General features: G+C 32.8%; 3 protein-coding genes across 3 annotated transcripts; all 3 read left to right on the top strand.

Moving 5' to 3' along the window:
- Positions 1 to 3,766: 3,766 nt before the first annotated feature.
- On the top strand, positions 3,767 to 6,563 carry LOC111275236 (plastid-lipid-associated protein, chloroplastic-like). Its single transcript, XM_022860433.2, has 3 exons — positions 3,767 to 4,349; positions 5,576 to 5,771; positions 6,042 to 6,563. The coding sequence occupies exons 1-3, from the start codon at positions 3,880 to 3,882 to the stop codon at positions 6,354 to 6,356; spliced, it is 981 nt and encodes a 326-aa protein (XP_022716168.2). The 5' UTR covers positions 3,767 to 3,879; the 3' UTR covers positions 6,357 to 6,563.
- A 144-nt stretch (positions 6,564 to 6,707) lies between these two features.
- LOC111275235 (uncharacterized) lies at positions 6,708 to 10,873 on the top strand. Its single transcript, XM_022860432.2, has 7 exons — positions 6,708 to 7,913; positions 8,014 to 8,166; positions 8,654 to 8,776; positions 8,926 to 8,967; positions 9,095 to 9,612; positions 9,858 to 10,071; positions 10,173 to 10,873. Exons 1-7 carry the CDS (start codon positions 7,337 to 7,339, stop codon positions 10,598 to 10,600), a joined length of 2,055 nt encoding a protein of 684 aa, XP_022716167.2. The 5' UTR covers positions 6,708 to 7,336; the 3' UTR covers positions 10,601 to 10,873.
- Positions 10,874 to 11,817: 944 nt separating this feature from the next.
- On the top strand, positions 11,818 to 15,146 carry LOC111274281 (uncharacterized). Its single transcript, XM_022858878.2, has 7 exons — positions 11,818 to 12,702; positions 12,793 to 12,942; positions 13,073 to 13,189; positions 13,518 to 13,559; positions 13,719 to 14,254; positions 14,366 to 14,579; positions 14,688 to 15,146. Exons 1-7 carry the CDS (start codon positions 12,120 to 12,122, stop codon positions 15,125 to 15,127), a joined length of 2,082 nt encoding a protein of 693 aa, XP_022714613.2. The 5' UTR covers positions 11,818 to 12,119; the 3' UTR covers positions 15,128 to 15,146.
- The last annotated feature ends 2,583 nt before the right edge of the window (positions 15,147 to 17,729 follow it).

Raw genomic sequence — 17,729 nt, 5'->3', positions numbered from 1 at the left:
TATTTATTTTACATATAAAAGCCTTTTAATTTCTTACATTTAATTTTCAATATTTTTAGAACTAACCCTTTCTCATTTCTCACAGGATTAAACGCCCCCCATTTGTTAAACCCCAAAAAAATGTTTCATAATTTTTTCTTCCGCCTTATTCATGGTTGTAGTGACATCTATAGTTATTACAGCAAGATTGATCATTTAATTGGTGTCAAAAACATTCAGAATTTCATATATGATGACACCTGAATTAGGGTTTTTATTAGGAATAGTAGTCGGGATAATGATAGTAGCAGGGTATCAAATTGAATATTCGGATTTCTCTCCTCTTATTATTTTTCATTTGTTCAAACATTTTTTATTCTTTTTTCCTCCCTGAAGAGACAATAGAGAATTTAATGAATTTGGACAACTTGAGATAAGCAAAAACCGATTAATTTTATTATGTATGAGATTCATTGGATCCCGTTTTCATTATTAACTGTTAATTAGTTGTAATTTTCAATTTCTTAAAAAAAACCTTTTCATTTTCTGTTTCAATTATGATTATCAATCAATTTTTTTGTTATTGAATTCCTTTTTGAAAAATTATTAAGTTTGATCTAATGGATTTTAAGCTTTTTTGACATTTTGGATTTTTTAAAAGGTTTTGTTGAACTTTCTTTTGTTTAGTAGATTAACCATAGGTGAAAAATAATGCATCACAGGTATATTGGTTTTAACTGAGGGCTTTAATTTTTGTCTCCTATTTCTTAATGAAAGACAAACCAAAACATGGTTTCCAAAAGAAAAGTTACCTAAACATTCAATGTTTCTTAAACAAATTTATGTTCTGAATGCAAAATTTTTTGATAACTCAAAACTTAAATATTTCAATTATAAGATCTCTCGATTTCTAATTACTTCTGTTTGTTTCAAAGAATATTAAGACAGACGCCTTAAATTCGAGGTGCATATCCGACTTTACAGCAACTTTTGCAAGTTTTAAGTCATGTGTGCTATTGAATAATTGAAGTTAGGTGTGTAAGACTTATTTCTATCTTTTGCAAGCAGCTATGATAACAGCGGAAACATGTTGAGGGAGTACTTCAAATTCCCAACACTTTCACAGTAAGACATTCGAGCTTTATCTCTATTTCTTTCCTATGATTGAAGTATTTATTGATGGTGCTAAAATGATGCTATGATTGAAAACGCACATTGCTTCTTCCTCAATGATGATTGTGTAAGATTTCAGAAGAGGAAATGTAATTCTTTCAGTACCTAAATTCTCCAAAAATTTTTTACATCTAATTAATTTGTGGCTACGTTTGCATCTTATCTTGATTGGAATCATAATCCTCATTTGTATTTTCTTTTCCAACTATTATTTTATGTCTCAGTGTCTACTAAGAGTTATACACTAGGCTTTCATGAGGTGAGGTAGTTAAGAAGCAGAACAGGTATCAGCTCAGCATTCAGATGTAACTTCAGTTCTAAGTAGACTGATTAATCACCACGTTCAATATCTTATGATGTTGTTAACTACAAAGTTAGATTCGTGAAGATACTTTTTTTAAATATAATTCTGGGTTAAACTTTTTTAAAAAAATATAATTCCGGGATGCTTTTAAAGCTCAAGTGTAAAACATATTACGAAGGTTTCGAGTAAAACTTGGATGCTGGGTAATTCAGGAACTGGTGAAGTTCAGAGAATGGTGATCCATTACTTATTTATAAGCAGGGGCCAAGTCAGGTTTTTTTCTTTGTAGGGAGTAAGGTAAATTGATAAAATAAAAAAATAATGTAAAATGAATTAATGTTAAATAAAATAATAATGTAATTAAATAAAAAAATATAAATTTCTTTTTATGATTAAATGAAATTTCTTGGATATTTAAGAACAATTAAAATCTAATAATTTTTTGAAAAAATAAAGAATAAAGGCAATACACTAAAAGGTTGAGTTTACAAATGAAAAGTTTGGTAAAAATTAAAAAAAAAAAAACACTTATAATGTACAATTAATTTTGTAATTTTATGTGTACAATATATAAATAGCTAAATTTTAAAAAATAAAATTTCGTTTTAAGGAATTAAAAATTTTAGATAATAGTGATTACATTAAAAAATTAAACTTTTTATTGAAAAGGAAAAAAACCAAATTATTTATTGTATCTATAAATAAAATTTATTATATCATTATAATTGTTCCTAAAGAAAAACCAAATTATTAATTTTTTGAGAAGCAAAATATAATTTTACTTTTTTGTTGGATGAAAATATACTTAATTAATTTTAAAAAACCAAGAGGAGGCCAGGCCCTGCCGGCCCCCTTCTAGAATCGCCTATGTTTAGGGGTGCACTTGACTTCTAAATATCTATCGTTTAGAGCCCATCTATTGCAACAACGAATCGCCGACTTCTTCAAACCAGGAAGTGCATCAATTTCTACCGTCTGTTTAGGGGAATTTTGCTGGAATGACGCCTCGTTCGAGTGAACATTACGACTTCTTTGAACTTTGATAGTTATGTATTTGTTTATTGAAAACAAAAAGTCCCTTGTTTCCGATTAGTTCAAGCTGTACTTTCTTTATATTTACTAACGAACCACCGGGATGATTTACACAAGTTTGATGGAGATTTTTACGTTCCTTGAATTATTGAAAATTTTCAGGCTTTTTTTAATGAAATTGACTTCAAATATAAACCAGGATTAGTAAGTTTCTTGAATCATTGCCAGGATGGATTTTGAAGGTTAGTCCGAGAGACGACTGGTTGCAAGAGGGTCCATTTGAGGTAAAATTACTGCATTTTAGAAATTTGAAATCTCTCTCTTTTTTTCACAAAAAAAAAAAAAAAAATTCTGTCTGATTAATTTCAATTGAACATTCATTATATATCTAAACAAATGGTTGATATGATCTAGACGTGTTTTACATGAGTTTGATGGATGATTTATCATATCCTCTACTATCGTTTGATTATCACAAGATTCCAACTCATTTTAATGTAATAGTTTGCAAATATAAACCCGATTATTCAGCCATTCATTATATGCCTTTGACAAAATTGTACGAAAATGATAATTATGAGAAGAAAAGAAACTGAAAGTCACAGCAATCCACGTGATATTATCTAATGTATATATAAATAAAAAATAAAAAATATAATTTTCAGTCTTTATATTTGTAATTACATGAATCTAATAAAACTGAACTCAAATAACGTTAAAAGAATTATAAATCAAGTTTATATAAAAAATAAAATTCAACCAAATTTAAATTAAATTTTGAATCTCAAAATTTTAGTCAAACTGAGATAAAAAATATATCGACTATGCCAGCAAGGTAATCTCGCCTTAGGCCTATGAGTATGGCCGCGTTTTTCTCCATTGTTGTTAGAATTTTATATGCTTCAGTCATACAAACAAAAAATCTGTGCCCTGAATTGTGAACTGTTGATCGGTTATGAAAAAACCACATCCTTGTATTTTATTTCATACATACAAAATTGCAAACAAAAAATGGATGATTCATTTCTGCTTCCTCTTGCGTGTAGTTTCCAACAAAACCAATTTCAATATAGTGGAAGTAGGCTTGGGAGATATTTTAGGATTAGAAGCTTCCAGAGTTCGTTTACACGCCAACAACGTGCCCACGGCCCATGCAATCTGCCTCGACACAGTTACTAAATTCGATTAAAATACCATATGCTTCAAAATTGAGGATAAAATGGTCATTTAGCTTTGTTCAGACAACTATTTAGGAATTACATCTCCGGTTTCTTGTTTAGGTCGTTGTCTAAGTTGTATAGTGATAGATATTCATCCCCCTCGGTTTTCGTTCTGTGCTCATAGATCCCCAGTTTTCTCTGTAAATTTCACAACGTCAAAACCCAAAAACCATGGCTACAGTTTCTCAATTGAATAACTTTCCGTGCAAGATCGTCTTAACAACTCCACAACTCCATAAAGTCAACTCAAAAACTTCAATTCTGCCTGTGAACTCTATCAATCGAACTCCGAATTCGATCAAGAAATCTCAAATTTTTTCCAAAAATTCAATGCGGGCAAGACCATTGTTCCAGGTCCGTGCTGTGGATGATGATGAATGGGGCCCAGACAAGGAGGAGGAGCCAGTAACAGAGAGTACTGGAGTGGCGGTGGCAGAGGAAGAGAAGCCTAAGGAAGTGGTGGAAATCGAGAGCTTGAAGAAAGCTTTGGTGGATTCTTTTTATGGGACTGATCGTGGCTTGAAAGCTACTAGTGAGACCAGAGCTGAGATTTTTGAGCTTATAACCCAGCTCGAGGCCAAGAATCCAACTCCTGCACCTACTGAGGCGTTGCCTCTGCTCAATGGCAAGTGGATTCTCGCGTAAGTTCTCTGTCTTGTTGCTAACAAAACGTTGGTAAAAAAGAGAATTATGTGCTATATTACCTATGGCTGATTGGGTGGTTAATAGAATTACATGTAGCCTATACTGCCTAGTTAAGCTATTGTTAGAAATACTATATATATCATCTAGGAGGTATGAAATTAAAAAGTTTCTGGGTAGGTTTGGTTAATCATTTCTTTGTTGTTAAAGGCAAAGTATTTACTGCAAATTGGTTGTTTTGTTGATATTATGAACTCAATAAATCACATAGCATCATGATCTGACCTCATAGGCCTTTTTCAATAACTGAAAATGGGCTATGGTAAGTGTTAACTTCATGGTCTAGTACTTTGTTTAGGTTAGGTTTCTTTTTAACATCCAATAAATTGGACATCCTATTAATATGAGGTCTTCAAGCAGCCTAATCCTTCTGCATCTTAACCTTTTAGCAGTGGACGTTGCTTTACAAGCATTTCTTCTAATTCTAGTTGATAGACCATTTGGGTAAACGGATTTCCTGAGTTGTGTGATTTATGTGGGACTAGATAGGTTCATAAAACAGCTAAAGGAAAATATATAATGATCTGGTTTGTAAAATCATTAGTTCCCTTGGAATTTGCAAATTGTTTCTGGCATATGAAAGAGGCTAAAGCAAACTATGAAAATATAAAAAAGGATAAGTGGTAAAAGAAACTCTGATTGCGTAGGGCAATCTAATGCTACGTAATTTGTTCTGGAACTACTCTTCACCGTGTTTTATGCATCCAAAAAGAAGTTGCTGAAAGATGTTTTCAGGAAAAACATTATTTTTGGTGAAAATAAATAAAGGGAAGCTTGGGGGTGTATCTGTCGCTTCGTAAATGAACTGATGGGGAAAAAAAAAAAAACACGTATGATTGAAGTTCATGATGCTACTGGATAGGAATTGTTTTCATGTTTTTATCTAAGTTTCTTAGCTTTTTCTCCTTTATCAGTGGCATTCCTTAGGGTGCTGCTTGGAGTTAATCATAAAGTACAATGTCAATATTGATTCTTTTTATAGATGATTAATATGTCATGCAGCTATTACTTACTGATCTTGCCATATGATTATTTAACAAAGTGGTTTAGTAGGTTTTGGAATGGAAAAGAGAATAAAACCCCGGCAATATCACTAAGTAGCTTGTTAATTCTTTCATGAGGAATTAGTGCAGATTGATATTTGATATATTGTATTGTGGTGCAGGTACACATCTTTCCCAGGTCTGTTTCCATTGTTGTCAAGGGGTCAATTGCCATTAGTCAAGGTGGAGGAAATATCACAGACCATTGATGCTGAAAGTTTCACTGTGCAGAACTGTGTTCAGTTCTCTGGGCCATTGGCCTCAAGTTCTATTAGCACAAATGCTAAATTCGAGGTCCGAAGCCCCAAGCGTGTGCAGGTATGTTGTTTAAGGCTATACTTTTCTTCCGTTAAACTAATTTTAAAGTTGTTCTGTCTCTCACAGTCAGCATTTTGAATGTAACTGAACCTATCTGTGTATCCAAATGTCATACTAAATAATTATTCATTATGGTTTTTCCTTTTTGAATGTCCCCAAACAGTTTTAATGGGCAACTAAAACCTGTTTAATCATGACTATGTCATTAGAGGAACCTGCTACGCTTGCTAATGGACAAAAGAATTTAATGTTTATTTATGTTCTATGTAGATCAAGTTTCAAGAAGGCATAATTGGAACTCCCCAGCTGACAGACTCCATAGTCTTACCAGAAAATGTGGAATTTCTGGGACAAAAAATTGATCTCACTCCTATTAAAGGCTTGCTCACCTCTGTGCAAGACACAGCTTCCTCTGTTGCAAAGACGATTTCCAGCCGACCACCATTGAAGTTCTCGTTATCAAACAGCAATGCAGAATCATGGTTACTTACAACATACCTGGATGAAGAACTGCGGATTTCAAGGGGAGATGCTGGGAGCGTTTTTGTGCTCATCAAGGACGGCAGTGCTCTCCTGACACCATGAACTAAAGTCTAGATTCCTTTTCTTCTTCGTCCTCAGCCTTTCATCAGTGTATCTGTTCTCCTGGTTTCTGTTAGATTGATGTGAGATATAAATAGGTAATATATGGGCATGATTCTATTTATTATAAGACTTGATTTTAACTTGCTGTTCCCGGGTAGGCAAGAGTTGATATAATATTTGAAATAGATATATTTATCTTGCACTGAATGTTTTAATCTTTTATTCTATTAGAGCACGAAGGCAAACCTACAAAATTTGTGTCTACATTGTCTCGTTCAAATTCTACTTTAATTACAGTTGATTAATTATGTAAACAGTGCGCTATTAGTTTTTGGATTATTTACCTTATATATTGAAAATTGTAATTTATGTATTATGACAAAAGTCGACATGTTTTTTAGAAATAATGATAAAATTCAATATTAAAGACAAATTTTATTTTAATCCCATCTTCTTTCAATTAGTGAATTGTTATAGGTGCAAATATAAGTATGACTTCAAATGCTTGAGATTTTAATGTACTTTTGCTCTCAACTCAAACTTGAATAACGAATGGTATAAAAAAGTAACATTCTTCACCATTGCTGCCAACTATATGTTAATGCTAAAGCAAAACAAAGCATAAATCTCCTTTGTAATGTGGTGTGAATCACGATGTGCATAAGCAAAACATAAACAAAGAAACACAGAATATTTTCCCCGAGAAGATTGACTTGCGCTCTGGCATTAGCAAGCTCCTAATCTGCATCTGTTAACTTTATAATTTGCTCACGAATTCTTCTACTTTTCTTTTCTCGTTTTAGCTTTATCAAGTAGTTAAGCAAAGTAGAGATGCCCTGTATATTTCAGCTGCTGTTTCCAAGCAATATCAATCTATAAAAACCCCCCAGGGCATTGCATCATTAAAATTTTCAATTCAGGCAGCCTAATTATATATCTAGAGTGACACAGAAATTAACGAGCGAGAGAGAAAGACATCGATGGCGAAAGAAATAATTATCTCGAAATCTGAGATCAATAAGTTTGATGAAATGAGAGAGGCTTATGCAAAAGTTTTGTCAAATGATGCTCATGGCTTGAAGGGAATTTACCAGAAAAATCCTGAAGCCTTGTTCAATCAAATCACGGCTTGTAGGGATACTATATTTCACATCGCAGCATACAAAGAAAGTGAAGAAGTGCTTCAAGCTCTGGTTAAAATGGTGCCACAGTCTAAGAAGCGTGAGCTGCTGAAGATGAAGAACCTTTACGGGAACACAATTCTCCACGAGGTGGCCACCACTAACAAAATAAAAGCAGCAGATTTATTAATTAGAGAGTTGTTGTTCTCTCATGGTCCTTTGAATCGTGAAAATGATATCCGCGAACGGGAAGAGATACTGGCAGATCGAAACAAATTAGGCGAAACCCCACTATTCAGGGCTGCAGAATATGGCAAGAAAATGATGGTGATGTATTTGGCAAAAGAAATTGAACAAGTCGGGAATCTTCAGAATCACTACAAAAGAGATGATGGAGTCTCCATTCTTCATATTGCTGTGATCGGCCAACACTTTGGTATCTGATCTCTCTGTCAGTCTGTCTTTACCATTCTATTTGTTGTTTTGTTTAAATTGTTAGACTAACTCAACATTCTATATTTTGTATTTCAATTCAGAGACGGCTATTTGGTTTCTGAAAAAGGATGCCCAGCTTGCAACTTACAAAGACAAGAATGGGAAGACAAGTCTTCATCTCCTGGCAAGCATGGCAACTGCTTTTAAGAGTAGTTCCCCCACCTCCGGAATGTTCAAGGAGTTGATCTATTATTGTATGTCTTCTAATTACCAGCTAGTGCATATCATATATAATTGTATATTATTACCACCCTGGAAGTGTTGTTGGGTCGGGTCAATTTTCAAACTTTATCAGAAGGTCTAACCCGTTTGTGGAGACTCAAATAGATCCAATCACAATTAAAAATATTAAAACAACTAAAAATTATTATTATATTAATATCTTTAGTATTTTTAAATATATTTTAAAATTAAATTTAAATAAAAGTTTTATTAATAAAAAAAATATAAATCGGGCTAGGACTGGGCTTTAAAATTTCCTGTTTAGAGTGTAACGTGTTCATGATCGACCCATGAACTTGATGAACAATGCGATCCATAGATTCGTTTATTTCTCCTGCCCATTAAAAGAAAAGAAAACCTATATCATAAAGAACTATAATAGTAATTGTGGCTCTATTTCTTTGATCAAAAGCACCCTTAATTACTCAGTTTAACCGTTAAAACGTTGTTTGTTTGAAGGCCTTCCGAGCGATTCATGTAATGATCAGGATGAGATCGATCAGCTTCCGTTAAATCTTCAGAGCAAAGATTTGGAACAGGGTGAGTCAAGTAAAGGTCTCCATCAATCAGAGCGCTCCAAAGGTAATTTTTGGCAATGGGAATTAGAACTTGGAAGATTCATGAATTGTAGTCTTTTCGATTAATTTATTTTGATTTTTTTTATTGCAAACATTTATAGCTTAGAATGAATTTCTAACAAAGCGATGTCAAAACCATCTCTTGTATTACAGGTATCAAGTTGTATTGCGCTATTTTGCGGCGCCTCGCCGGAGGTTAGAACTAATTGATTCTCTTACTGCGAATTTAGTTAAGCATTTGTTTGAATCCCCCTTTCGCTAAATAAAAAAAAATATATTCTATGATACGATGATTATATGTATGTCATATGTGGGTACACAGGATGGAAAATGCTTGATCGGATATGGAGCCGAAAGATAATGTATGCATCAGCTGTAAAACTGGCGAAGATGCTAGTGCAAACGGATGCTTCGTGGTTTGAGCCTCATGAAGCAGAGGAGGACGACATAATTTGCTTGGACAGAAAGGAAGATGAAGAAGAAAGGGTGAAGAAGAGTGCATCCAACGGAAAGGAGTACTCACGTGAACCTGATACGCCGTTGTTTATTGCAGCCAGCACGGGCATCGTTGAGATTGTGAATGAGATACTCAACGTGTACCCTCAAGCAGTTGAGCACATTAGTAAAACAGGACAGAACATACTTCATGTCGCTACTTTGCATCGTAAATACCGTGTGTTTAATATTGTGAAGAATAAGGATGAGGCAAAGAGGTTGGCTAGGGGGATTGATAGTCATGGCTGCACCATATTGCACCATGCTGCTGACACCAAATATTATCAAGGAGGAACCAAACCTACTCCTGCTCTCAAACTGCAACAGGAGTTGACGTGGTTTGAGGTAATTTGTCCTTTTTAATAATATTATGGGTGCATTTAAGATTTTATTTTCGAAATATTTCATAAAAATCTGATTGACAAAGAAAGGGTTTACTTTTATCTGAAATCCACCAAGTCAAAATTTTTTTAAAAAAATTCATAGTACTTAATCCTCTTTAGTTCAAGTTGAATTAGAATCGCATACTACTTTAAATTCACTACTAATTTAGGAATATTAATGACTGTATTGTTCTTGCCTTGATGCAGAACGTGAAAAATCAAATACCCTCTCATTTCACCATGCACCGCAACAAAGAAAATATGACAGCAGATCAGTTGTTCAAGAATATGCACCTAGAGCAACTTAAAACCGCACAAGACTGGGTGAAGAACACCTCTCAGTCTTGCTCAACCGTCGCTGTTCTCGTTGCTACTGTTGTCTTTACAGCTGCCTACACCGCACCGGGAGGTTTCCTGCAGAGTAAGTGCTTAAAGTCTAGTTACTGCTCAATTTAGTAGTACAACTATTTTAATTGGTAAAGGAAAAAAAAAAGAGTTTTTGATCTTGTATCATGGCTGCAGATGGTCGTCCCATTCTTCTGGAAAAACCTCTCTACTCGTTTTTCACTGTCATGGACATTGCAGGCCTGGCAAGCTCCTTGACCTCGGTGGTGATCTTCCTCTCTATCCTCACTTCTTCACTTGAATTTGAAGATTTTCTTCAAACGCTCCCTCGGAACCTCTCACTTGGCTTCACCTTTCTCTTCTTCTCTGTCACCTCGACCATGCTCACTTTCACAGCCACGATTCTACTTCTCGTTCATTTGGAGAAAAAGTGGACTGCAACTCTAACATATGCCGCTGCATTCCTTCCTATCTGCGTATTTGCTTTGTTTCAATTCCCTCTATACTACCAGTACTTCGTTGCTGCTGTCAAGAGCATTTTCGATTTTCTTAGGAGGAATTTACCTGGTAACTGGGAGTTTCTTCAGATTAAAGATGATTATTGATTAAGAGCCACAAAGACTTTATTCATGGAATTTTGGGAAGTCTAGATATTGTTTGCTTAAACCCCTTTATTCATGGATTGATTATTGGTGTATTTTTTTAATTTTATTTTATCATGTCTATTAAGCCTTGCTGGGCTTCAATAATAACAAGCGTTGTTCAAGTAAAATTTTATTTTTCATTAATTCCAAATTTTCCTTTGATTTCCTTATTAAATTGGTAAGATTAGAGGTAATCTGAAGTTGTCCGCCTCGAGAATGACTACTGAAGCTTGTCTAAGATTGACTGAAGTGTCCCATTGGCTAAAATTACACCTTCATTGCCCAAATTCTATTGCCTCTTCGTTCATATCCTCACTGTGGGTTGATGATTTAAAAGTGATTTAAAAAATAAAATGTTTCATGAGCTCAAGTAGCTTCCCTGTTCCATTGGTTAAATATAAATCTCTCCACTTTTCTTGTTGCAAAAGAAATTGCCGTGATTTTTAAAACCATAAAATGTACCCAAAAAGGGAGAAAATACTGTAAATATCTGTTTGTTGTAGAGTAAAATTTATAAACTTGTTTTCTTGCTCAGCCAAATCAACCAAATGAGCGGAGCCGCGGAGTTCAACCACTGTGAAACAGAACACAATACCAGGCCAGGATACAAAAATCTCAAACCTCAAACAACTCGAACCAAAAAAAAAAAAAAAACAGCAGAGGCACCTTAAAACTGGGAACAAAAGCAGAAACACCCAAAATGACCTCAACCTGGAATAATACAGATCAAGGAACCAAGAAATGGAAATATTAAATCATTACTACCAGGCCAAACTGTACTACTGTTTTATCTGGCTTGATTATCTAATCAGTTTTTACATCCTACTAGCATCAATGGTTCAAAACCTTAACATTTATAAAATTAGGCAGTTGATTGTTATTATTTGAAATGTTAGAGAGTAATTCGTCCACTGTAAATAGAAACGTAGTGAAATTTCTAACACGCCCAAAACGTTTTCTAAAATAATATCCATACTTTCTCCCTCTTGAATTCTTCTTTGTGTTATAGTTCTTGGGTTTTAAAAAACTTTGTTATCAACGAGAACAATGAAAAGCGAATTCCTTTAAGACTGCTATGCCAGCTATGTAAAGAAGTGAACATCAAACAAAGCATAATCAACTTTGCAAAGTGGAGTGAATCACATTATGGCCAAGTTTTTCTTTTTTTGAGACAAAGAAAAAATGGAAATTCCTTGCTATTATAAAAATTAATTTGTTCTCGAGCACATTGGCTTGGTTCTGGCATATAGTCTTTACTCTTTTAGTGCATTTCTGAACTTTATTATGTTCTTATGAATGTTTCAACTTTCTTTTCTTGGTTTAGCTTTATCAACTAATCAAGCAAAGTAAACGATACATTTCCTTGCTGTTTCAAGTAAATATGAGTCTATAAAAACAAGGCATCGGGGCTGCATTTTGGCTATGAGACTGCATAAATCCATACAGTTCATCAAGATTGACAAAGCAAGGAGAGAGAGATATGGAGAAAGAAATAGCCATTGAGAGAGAGATGGATAAAGTTGAAGACATAAGACAAACTTATGGTAAAATCCTGAAAGGTGACGCTCATGGCCTGAAGAGATTCTACCAAAACAAGCCTGCTGATGCCTTGTTCGATCAAATCACGGCTTGTAAAGATACTGTATTTCACATTGCAGCTCAGAAAGGAAGCAAAGAAGTAATTGTAGCTCTGCTTAAGATGGTGCCAACGCCAAGGAGACTTGAGCTCTTGAATATGAAGAATATTCAGGGAAACACAATTGTCCATGAGGTGGCCACCACTGAAAATGTTGAAGTGGCAGATTCTTTGCTCAGAAAGCTGTTGTCGTCAAATGGACCAACAGTTAATAATGAGCTAGATATTGGGGTGATAAGAAAACAGACTTTGGGGGATCGAAATAATTTAGGAGAAACACCACTGTTTAGGGCTGCAGAATTTGGTAAAACTGCAATGGTAAAGTTTTTGGTGCAACAAGTTGAAGAAGTTGGAAATCTACATGATCACTATAGAAGAGATGATGGTGTCACAATTCTTCATTGTGCTGTACTCGGCCAATACTTTGGTATCTCTGTCTGTTTTCACCATTTACCAATGTAATTATGTTTATTAATTGTTTTGTTTAACTCGACGTTTTTCTTGGCTTTCAATGCAGACACAGCTATTTGGTTACTGAAAAAGGATCCACTGCTTGCAACTTATAAAGACAAGAATGGCAAGACAATCCTCCACCTCCTAGCTAGGATGCCAACCGCATTTAAGAGTACTTCTGATATGAAAAAATTGGAGTTGTTCATCTACAATTGTAAGTATTCTAATTACAATTCCAGCAGGATAAAAAAATCTTTATTGGTTGTGGTCCAATTCTTTGAATTGAATCTTTTTGTTGTATTTAAGAAATTTTCACCATTTTGGTTTCTTTGTTCTATTTACAGGCTTTCCGAGCCATTCAGATGATGATAATGAAGCAGGTCAGCTTTGCTCAAGTCAAATGAATGATTTGGAGTGTGGCAAGCTGAGCAAAAGCCACCATCTGTCAAAACGCTATACCGGTAAAGGCTAAGTACCAATTTTTCAGAATCTAATTAGTCGGGTCAAGATAGATTTTTTGCTTCCAATCAAGTCAAATATAAACTTATTACTTTATATATAAATGTCCAAAGAGAACAAATTGGATATGTATTCGGTCATGTTTAAGCAATTAATTTTATGGAAATTGGAAAGTTATAAATTCTTTTTTGCAAAAGTTGGATAACTTGTACATGTGGTTAGGATTGTGATTTTTCATAGACTTTTATTTCCATCATTTTAATCTTCTAAGCCTTTTTATCATCTAAATATAGATTATTAATCACACTCCATTCTACTTTTTGTTTCCAGATTCTAAGATGAATCGCACTATTTGCAAGTGGCTTGCTAACAGTAAGATTTAATTGTCTTAATTTGACTACGTTAAATACCTTCCCGTTTTGTCTTATTGTCGGTTTTCGCCACTTTCAGATTACTTTAATTATTAGAAGTTAGTCCAATTATTCGTCATCTTTAAAATGGTAATTCTTTTGCATGTTTACATGTGGTTAGGATGGGAAACACTTGGCGGAATCTGGAAAAGGAAAATAACGCATACTCTAGCTGTCAAACTGGTGGAGATGCTGGTGAGGAGGGATACGACATGGTTCGTGGCCCATGCACAAGAACAGGACACAATCTGCTTAGAAAGAAGGCAAAGGGAGGAGGCAGAAATTAAAATTGAAGAAGGCATCAGTAAAATTGGATCCTCAGGAAAAAGGAGTAAATCACCTGATACACCTTTGCTAATTGCAGCTAGCACTGGAATCATGGAGATTGTGACGTTGATACTGAAGGTGTACCCTCAAGCAGTGGAGCATGTTAGTCAAAAAGGGCAGAACATATTGCATGTCTCAATTTTGCACCGTCAAGTCAAGATCTATGAACTAGTAATACATCAGAAGAAAGAGGCAGCAAAGAGGTTGGTTTTAGGGATCGACAATGATGGCAGCACCATATTGCACCATGCTGCCGATACCACACATTATAATGGAGGAATCAGGCACAATCCTGTTCTCAAACTTCAAAAGGAGTTGGAATGGTTCGAGGTTAATTAGTCTCTTTCAATCCTGATTTGGACTAACTTGCTTGTTTTAATCGTTAATTATTGTGATGTTTTCTATATCTAGGTTGTATAATTAGTACTAACCTGATTTCAGAGGAACGTGAAAAACAAAATTCCCCATCCTTATATCATGCACCGCAACAAAGACAATCATACTGCCAAAGACTTGTTCGACCAGCAACATAAGGATCAACTTACAAAAGCACAAAAATGGGTAAAGGAAACTTCCCAATCAAGTTCAACAGTTGCAGTTCTCGTTGCTACTGTTGTTTTTGCCGCTGCCTATACTGCACCAGGAGGTTTCCATGGTAAGTTCCTATATCTTTTCCTTTGTATTTTACATTGTATTCATGTACATCATTTCTTACAGTAACATATATATATATATATATTTATATACTCTTTCTCATGATCAGCACAAAGCGGTCGGCCCGTTCTCCTTACAACAGAAAAGCCTCAGTACTTGTTTTTCACAATCATGGATATCGCTGGCCTCGCAAGCTCCTTGACTTCACTGGTGGTCTTCCTCTCTGTCCTCACATCTTCCCTTGAGTTACAAGAGTTTAGTAATAGGATCCCTCGGAACATCTCAATCGGCTTCACCTCTCTCTTCTTCTCTGTGACGGCAACCATGCTCACTTTCACTGCAACAATTTTCCTTCTGGTTCGGTTGGAGAAAACGTGGACTGCAACTCTCACTTATGCTGCCGCGTTCCTTCCTATTTCCATATTTGCGCTGTTTCAATTCCCTTTATACTATGAATTCTTTGAGGCTGCTGTCAAAAGCATTTTGAACTTTATAAAGACTATGTTACCGACATGTAGGACCGGTTTTATGCCGAACAATATAAATTAGTAGCTCCCATTTATGGCTAGGCTGAATATTGGTGTATTTTAAAGGAACTTAAATGTTATAATATGAAATATCTTATGTTCTCAATAAAAATAAGCTAAACATTTTAAAATTTAACTCCACAATGAACCTTTACAATAATTTTCTTTATCATATATATATATATATATATATTTTTTTTTTCAGCTAAAGAATTTGAAAAACACCTTAATTATAATTAAAAAATCATTCAAACTCTTTTTTTATTGCAACCAATTCACTCTGTTAATAGTTATTTGTATTTTATTAAATTCTTATTTAAAGGAAAAACTAAACATCGTTAATATTTTGACAACTAAAATAAAATTTCATGTCACATCAATAAAATAACAAAAATTTGTCATATAACGCAATTAATATATGTAAAAGTTAACTAAAATAAACTTTTATTCTTTTATTTTTTAATTTCCTCTTCTCGTCTTTCTCTCTAAAATTCTTTAACGGTTCAATTGATTGATTTGATTTTATAATATGACTAAATTTCATCCAATTAAATGTTCAAATAAATCAAAATAAAAGATTAAGAATTTGATTGATCATAATAAAATAATAGAAACTTAGATAATTATTAAGTTTTATTTGAAGGCTTTTTTATTCTTTTGCTTTTTTTTTTAGATTGTTTATTAGAGATAGCAAGTTATATAATTATTTTAATTTTTAATAAAGAATTGAGAAAAATAATAAAAAAATCATTTCCCAAGTTTTATCCAACTTTTTCAAGAAATTTACATTATTTTGACCTCAATTTTTTAAAATTAGATTATTTTTGTCCTCCCTCCTAAACATAGATTGGTGTTGAATTTTTTTCTAATTAATACTAATGTATAATAGTTATCCCTAACCCATTCTTATTAGATCGATGCATCAATACCTATGCCAAGTAATATAATGCATAAAAAAATAATTTGGGGGTTAATTGATGGTATGAATCTTGCAGGTTTATTTTGTCATTTAACATGTAATTTTTAGGGTTAATTGAGATTGAGTTGTTTTAAACTGTTTTAGGCTTTCAACTACTGATTTTAGGGTTAATTATGTCTTTTAACATCTCTCCTCCTTTTTGCTTTTTATTTTTTAAAAAAGATTAATTATCTATTTAATATCCGAACCATAACTAAATTTTTTATTGGATATTTAAATTTTAAAAATTCATAATTAAATATTTGAATTTGATTTTTTTCCACCAATTTACACTTAAAACCAATATTGTTAATCAAATGAAGTAATAAAATTGTAATACATTTCATATTTTAATTGGATATTTTTAAACACCATATATTTGACTAAGTGTGATGATCTCCTGCGTAAACTAAAATTTTGATTACAATTGAAATATTAATATATAAATAAATTTTTAAAAAATTATTATCATTGTAACAATAATACCATCTAAGAACATATCACCGTATTAGGTGAATATAGTATTTGATATTTTCAAACAGGATAAGATTATTAGAGGATTCCAATTTCTTTGTTTTCATATTGTAAACATTTTATTAAAAAAGATCAATTTATTTAAACAATACTAGAAAGACTTACTAATGTAATGAGATACTATGTTCATTTTTTTTGTGTAATTAAGGTTTTTATATAATCATATAAAACATTAGTGTTTAAATTAGGAACAATATGTAGTTGGAGTTTGAAACTAATATGTTTTATTCTTCTCTTCTTTTTTTTTTTTGTGCTGAATTTTTTGGTGTTTAGTTGTTAATGTATAGGTCTTTTTGGTCTTGAATTGTTAGATGTTTTTTTGTGAATTGAGTTACTAATGGAAGCTAACACGTTACAAGTTTATTCAACTTTACACTAGTATATAACTTTCTTTTGAAATATCATAATCAGGTCGTATAGCAACTTTAATTATTTTGTGATCTAATCATGATGATAAATAAATTTTTTTCAATGAATTGATTTGAAATCTCGTCATCTTTCAATCAATTAATGTAAATATTCAAATATTTTTTATGAGAAAAAATTTAAATACTTTTAATAGTATAAATCCATTTTTTTTCATTATTCATTGTTTAAACTAATATATAATTTTATTATACACCCGCAACGAAGTGTGGGCTTCTATCTAGTATTTGAATGAAAGTTGCCCTCTGAATTAATTTTGTGGCAAGTTTAAAACCCTTAGTTTAGAAATTAAAATGAGCTATGATATAGTTGAAGACTTGAAGTCACCTAACATGTCATGTACCATTTATATAGCAATAATATTGCTAACTTTGACTTAAGTGATCCATATAATGGATTTTTTTCATGTCCATTTTTTTTATTTTGGATTTTTAGTATTTTTATCTTTTTTTGGGTTAGAATATTTGGTTAAATTAATTTTATACATGAAAAATAATTAAGGTGATTCTAATAATTAAGACAATACGAATTTAATTTTTAATTTATGTCGCTTCAATAAATGCAAATTTTATTCGATATCTTGTCAATTTTTTTATTTAAAAATCGAGTCGACTTACAACTTGATTATGATGTTTCATCGTGTATATATATATATATATATTAAAAATATATATTTTAGTCTTTTATTCGGTACATATTTATATGT

This window comes from Durio zibethinus, chromosome 26 (assembly GCF_047325235.1).
Source record: "Durio zibethinus cultivar Kanyao isolate XHJ-2024 chromosome 26, ASM4732523v1, whole genome shotgun sequence".
Taxonomy (NCBI): domain Eukaryota; kingdom Viridiplantae; phylum Streptophyta; class Magnoliopsida; order Malvales; family Malvaceae; genus Durio; species Durio zibethinus.
This window is presented reverse-complemented; position numbering and strand designations above follow the sequence as displayed.

Excerpts from the sequence above, each read along its gene's own strand:
- LOC111275236 (XM_022860433.2), top strand. The coding sequence starts at position 3,880 with ATGGCTACAGTTTCTCAATTGAATAACTTTCCGTGCAAGATCGTCTTA. Across the intron at positions 4,350-5,575 it reads AATGGCAAGTGGATTCTCGC|GTACACATCTTTCCCAGGTC; the intron begins GTAAGTTCTCTG and ends ATTGTGGTGCAG. Across the intron at positions 5,772-6,041 it reads GAAGCCCCAAGCGTGTGCAG|ATCAAGTTTCAAGAAGGCAT; the intron begins GTATGTTGTTTA and ends TGTTCTATGTAG.
- LOC111275235 (XM_022860432.2), top strand. The coding sequence starts at position 7,337 with ATGGCGAAAGAAATAATTATCTCGAAATCTGAGATCAATAAGTTTGAT. Across the intron at positions 8,968-9,094 it reads TTTGCGGCGCCTCGCCGGAG|GATGGAAAATGCTTGATCGG; the intron begins GTTAGAACTAAT and ends GTGGGTACACAG. Across the intron at positions 10,072-10,172 it reads ACCGGGAGGTTTCCTGCAGA|ATGGTCGTCCCATTCTTCTG; the intron begins GTAAGTGCTTAA and ends TCATGGCTGCAG.
- LOC111274281 (XM_022858878.2), top strand. The coding sequence starts at position 12,120 with ATGGAGAAAGAAATAGCCATTGAGAGAGAGATGGATAAAGTTGAAGAC. Across the intron at positions 14,255-14,365 it reads AGGAGTTGGAATGGTTCGAG|AGGAACGTGAAAAACAAAAT; the intron begins GTTAATTAGTCT and ends ACCTGATTTCAG. Across the intron at positions 14,580-14,687 it reads TGCACCAGGAGGTTTCCATG|CACAAAGCGGTCGGCCCGTT; the intron begins GTAAGTTCCTAT and ends TCTCATGATCAG.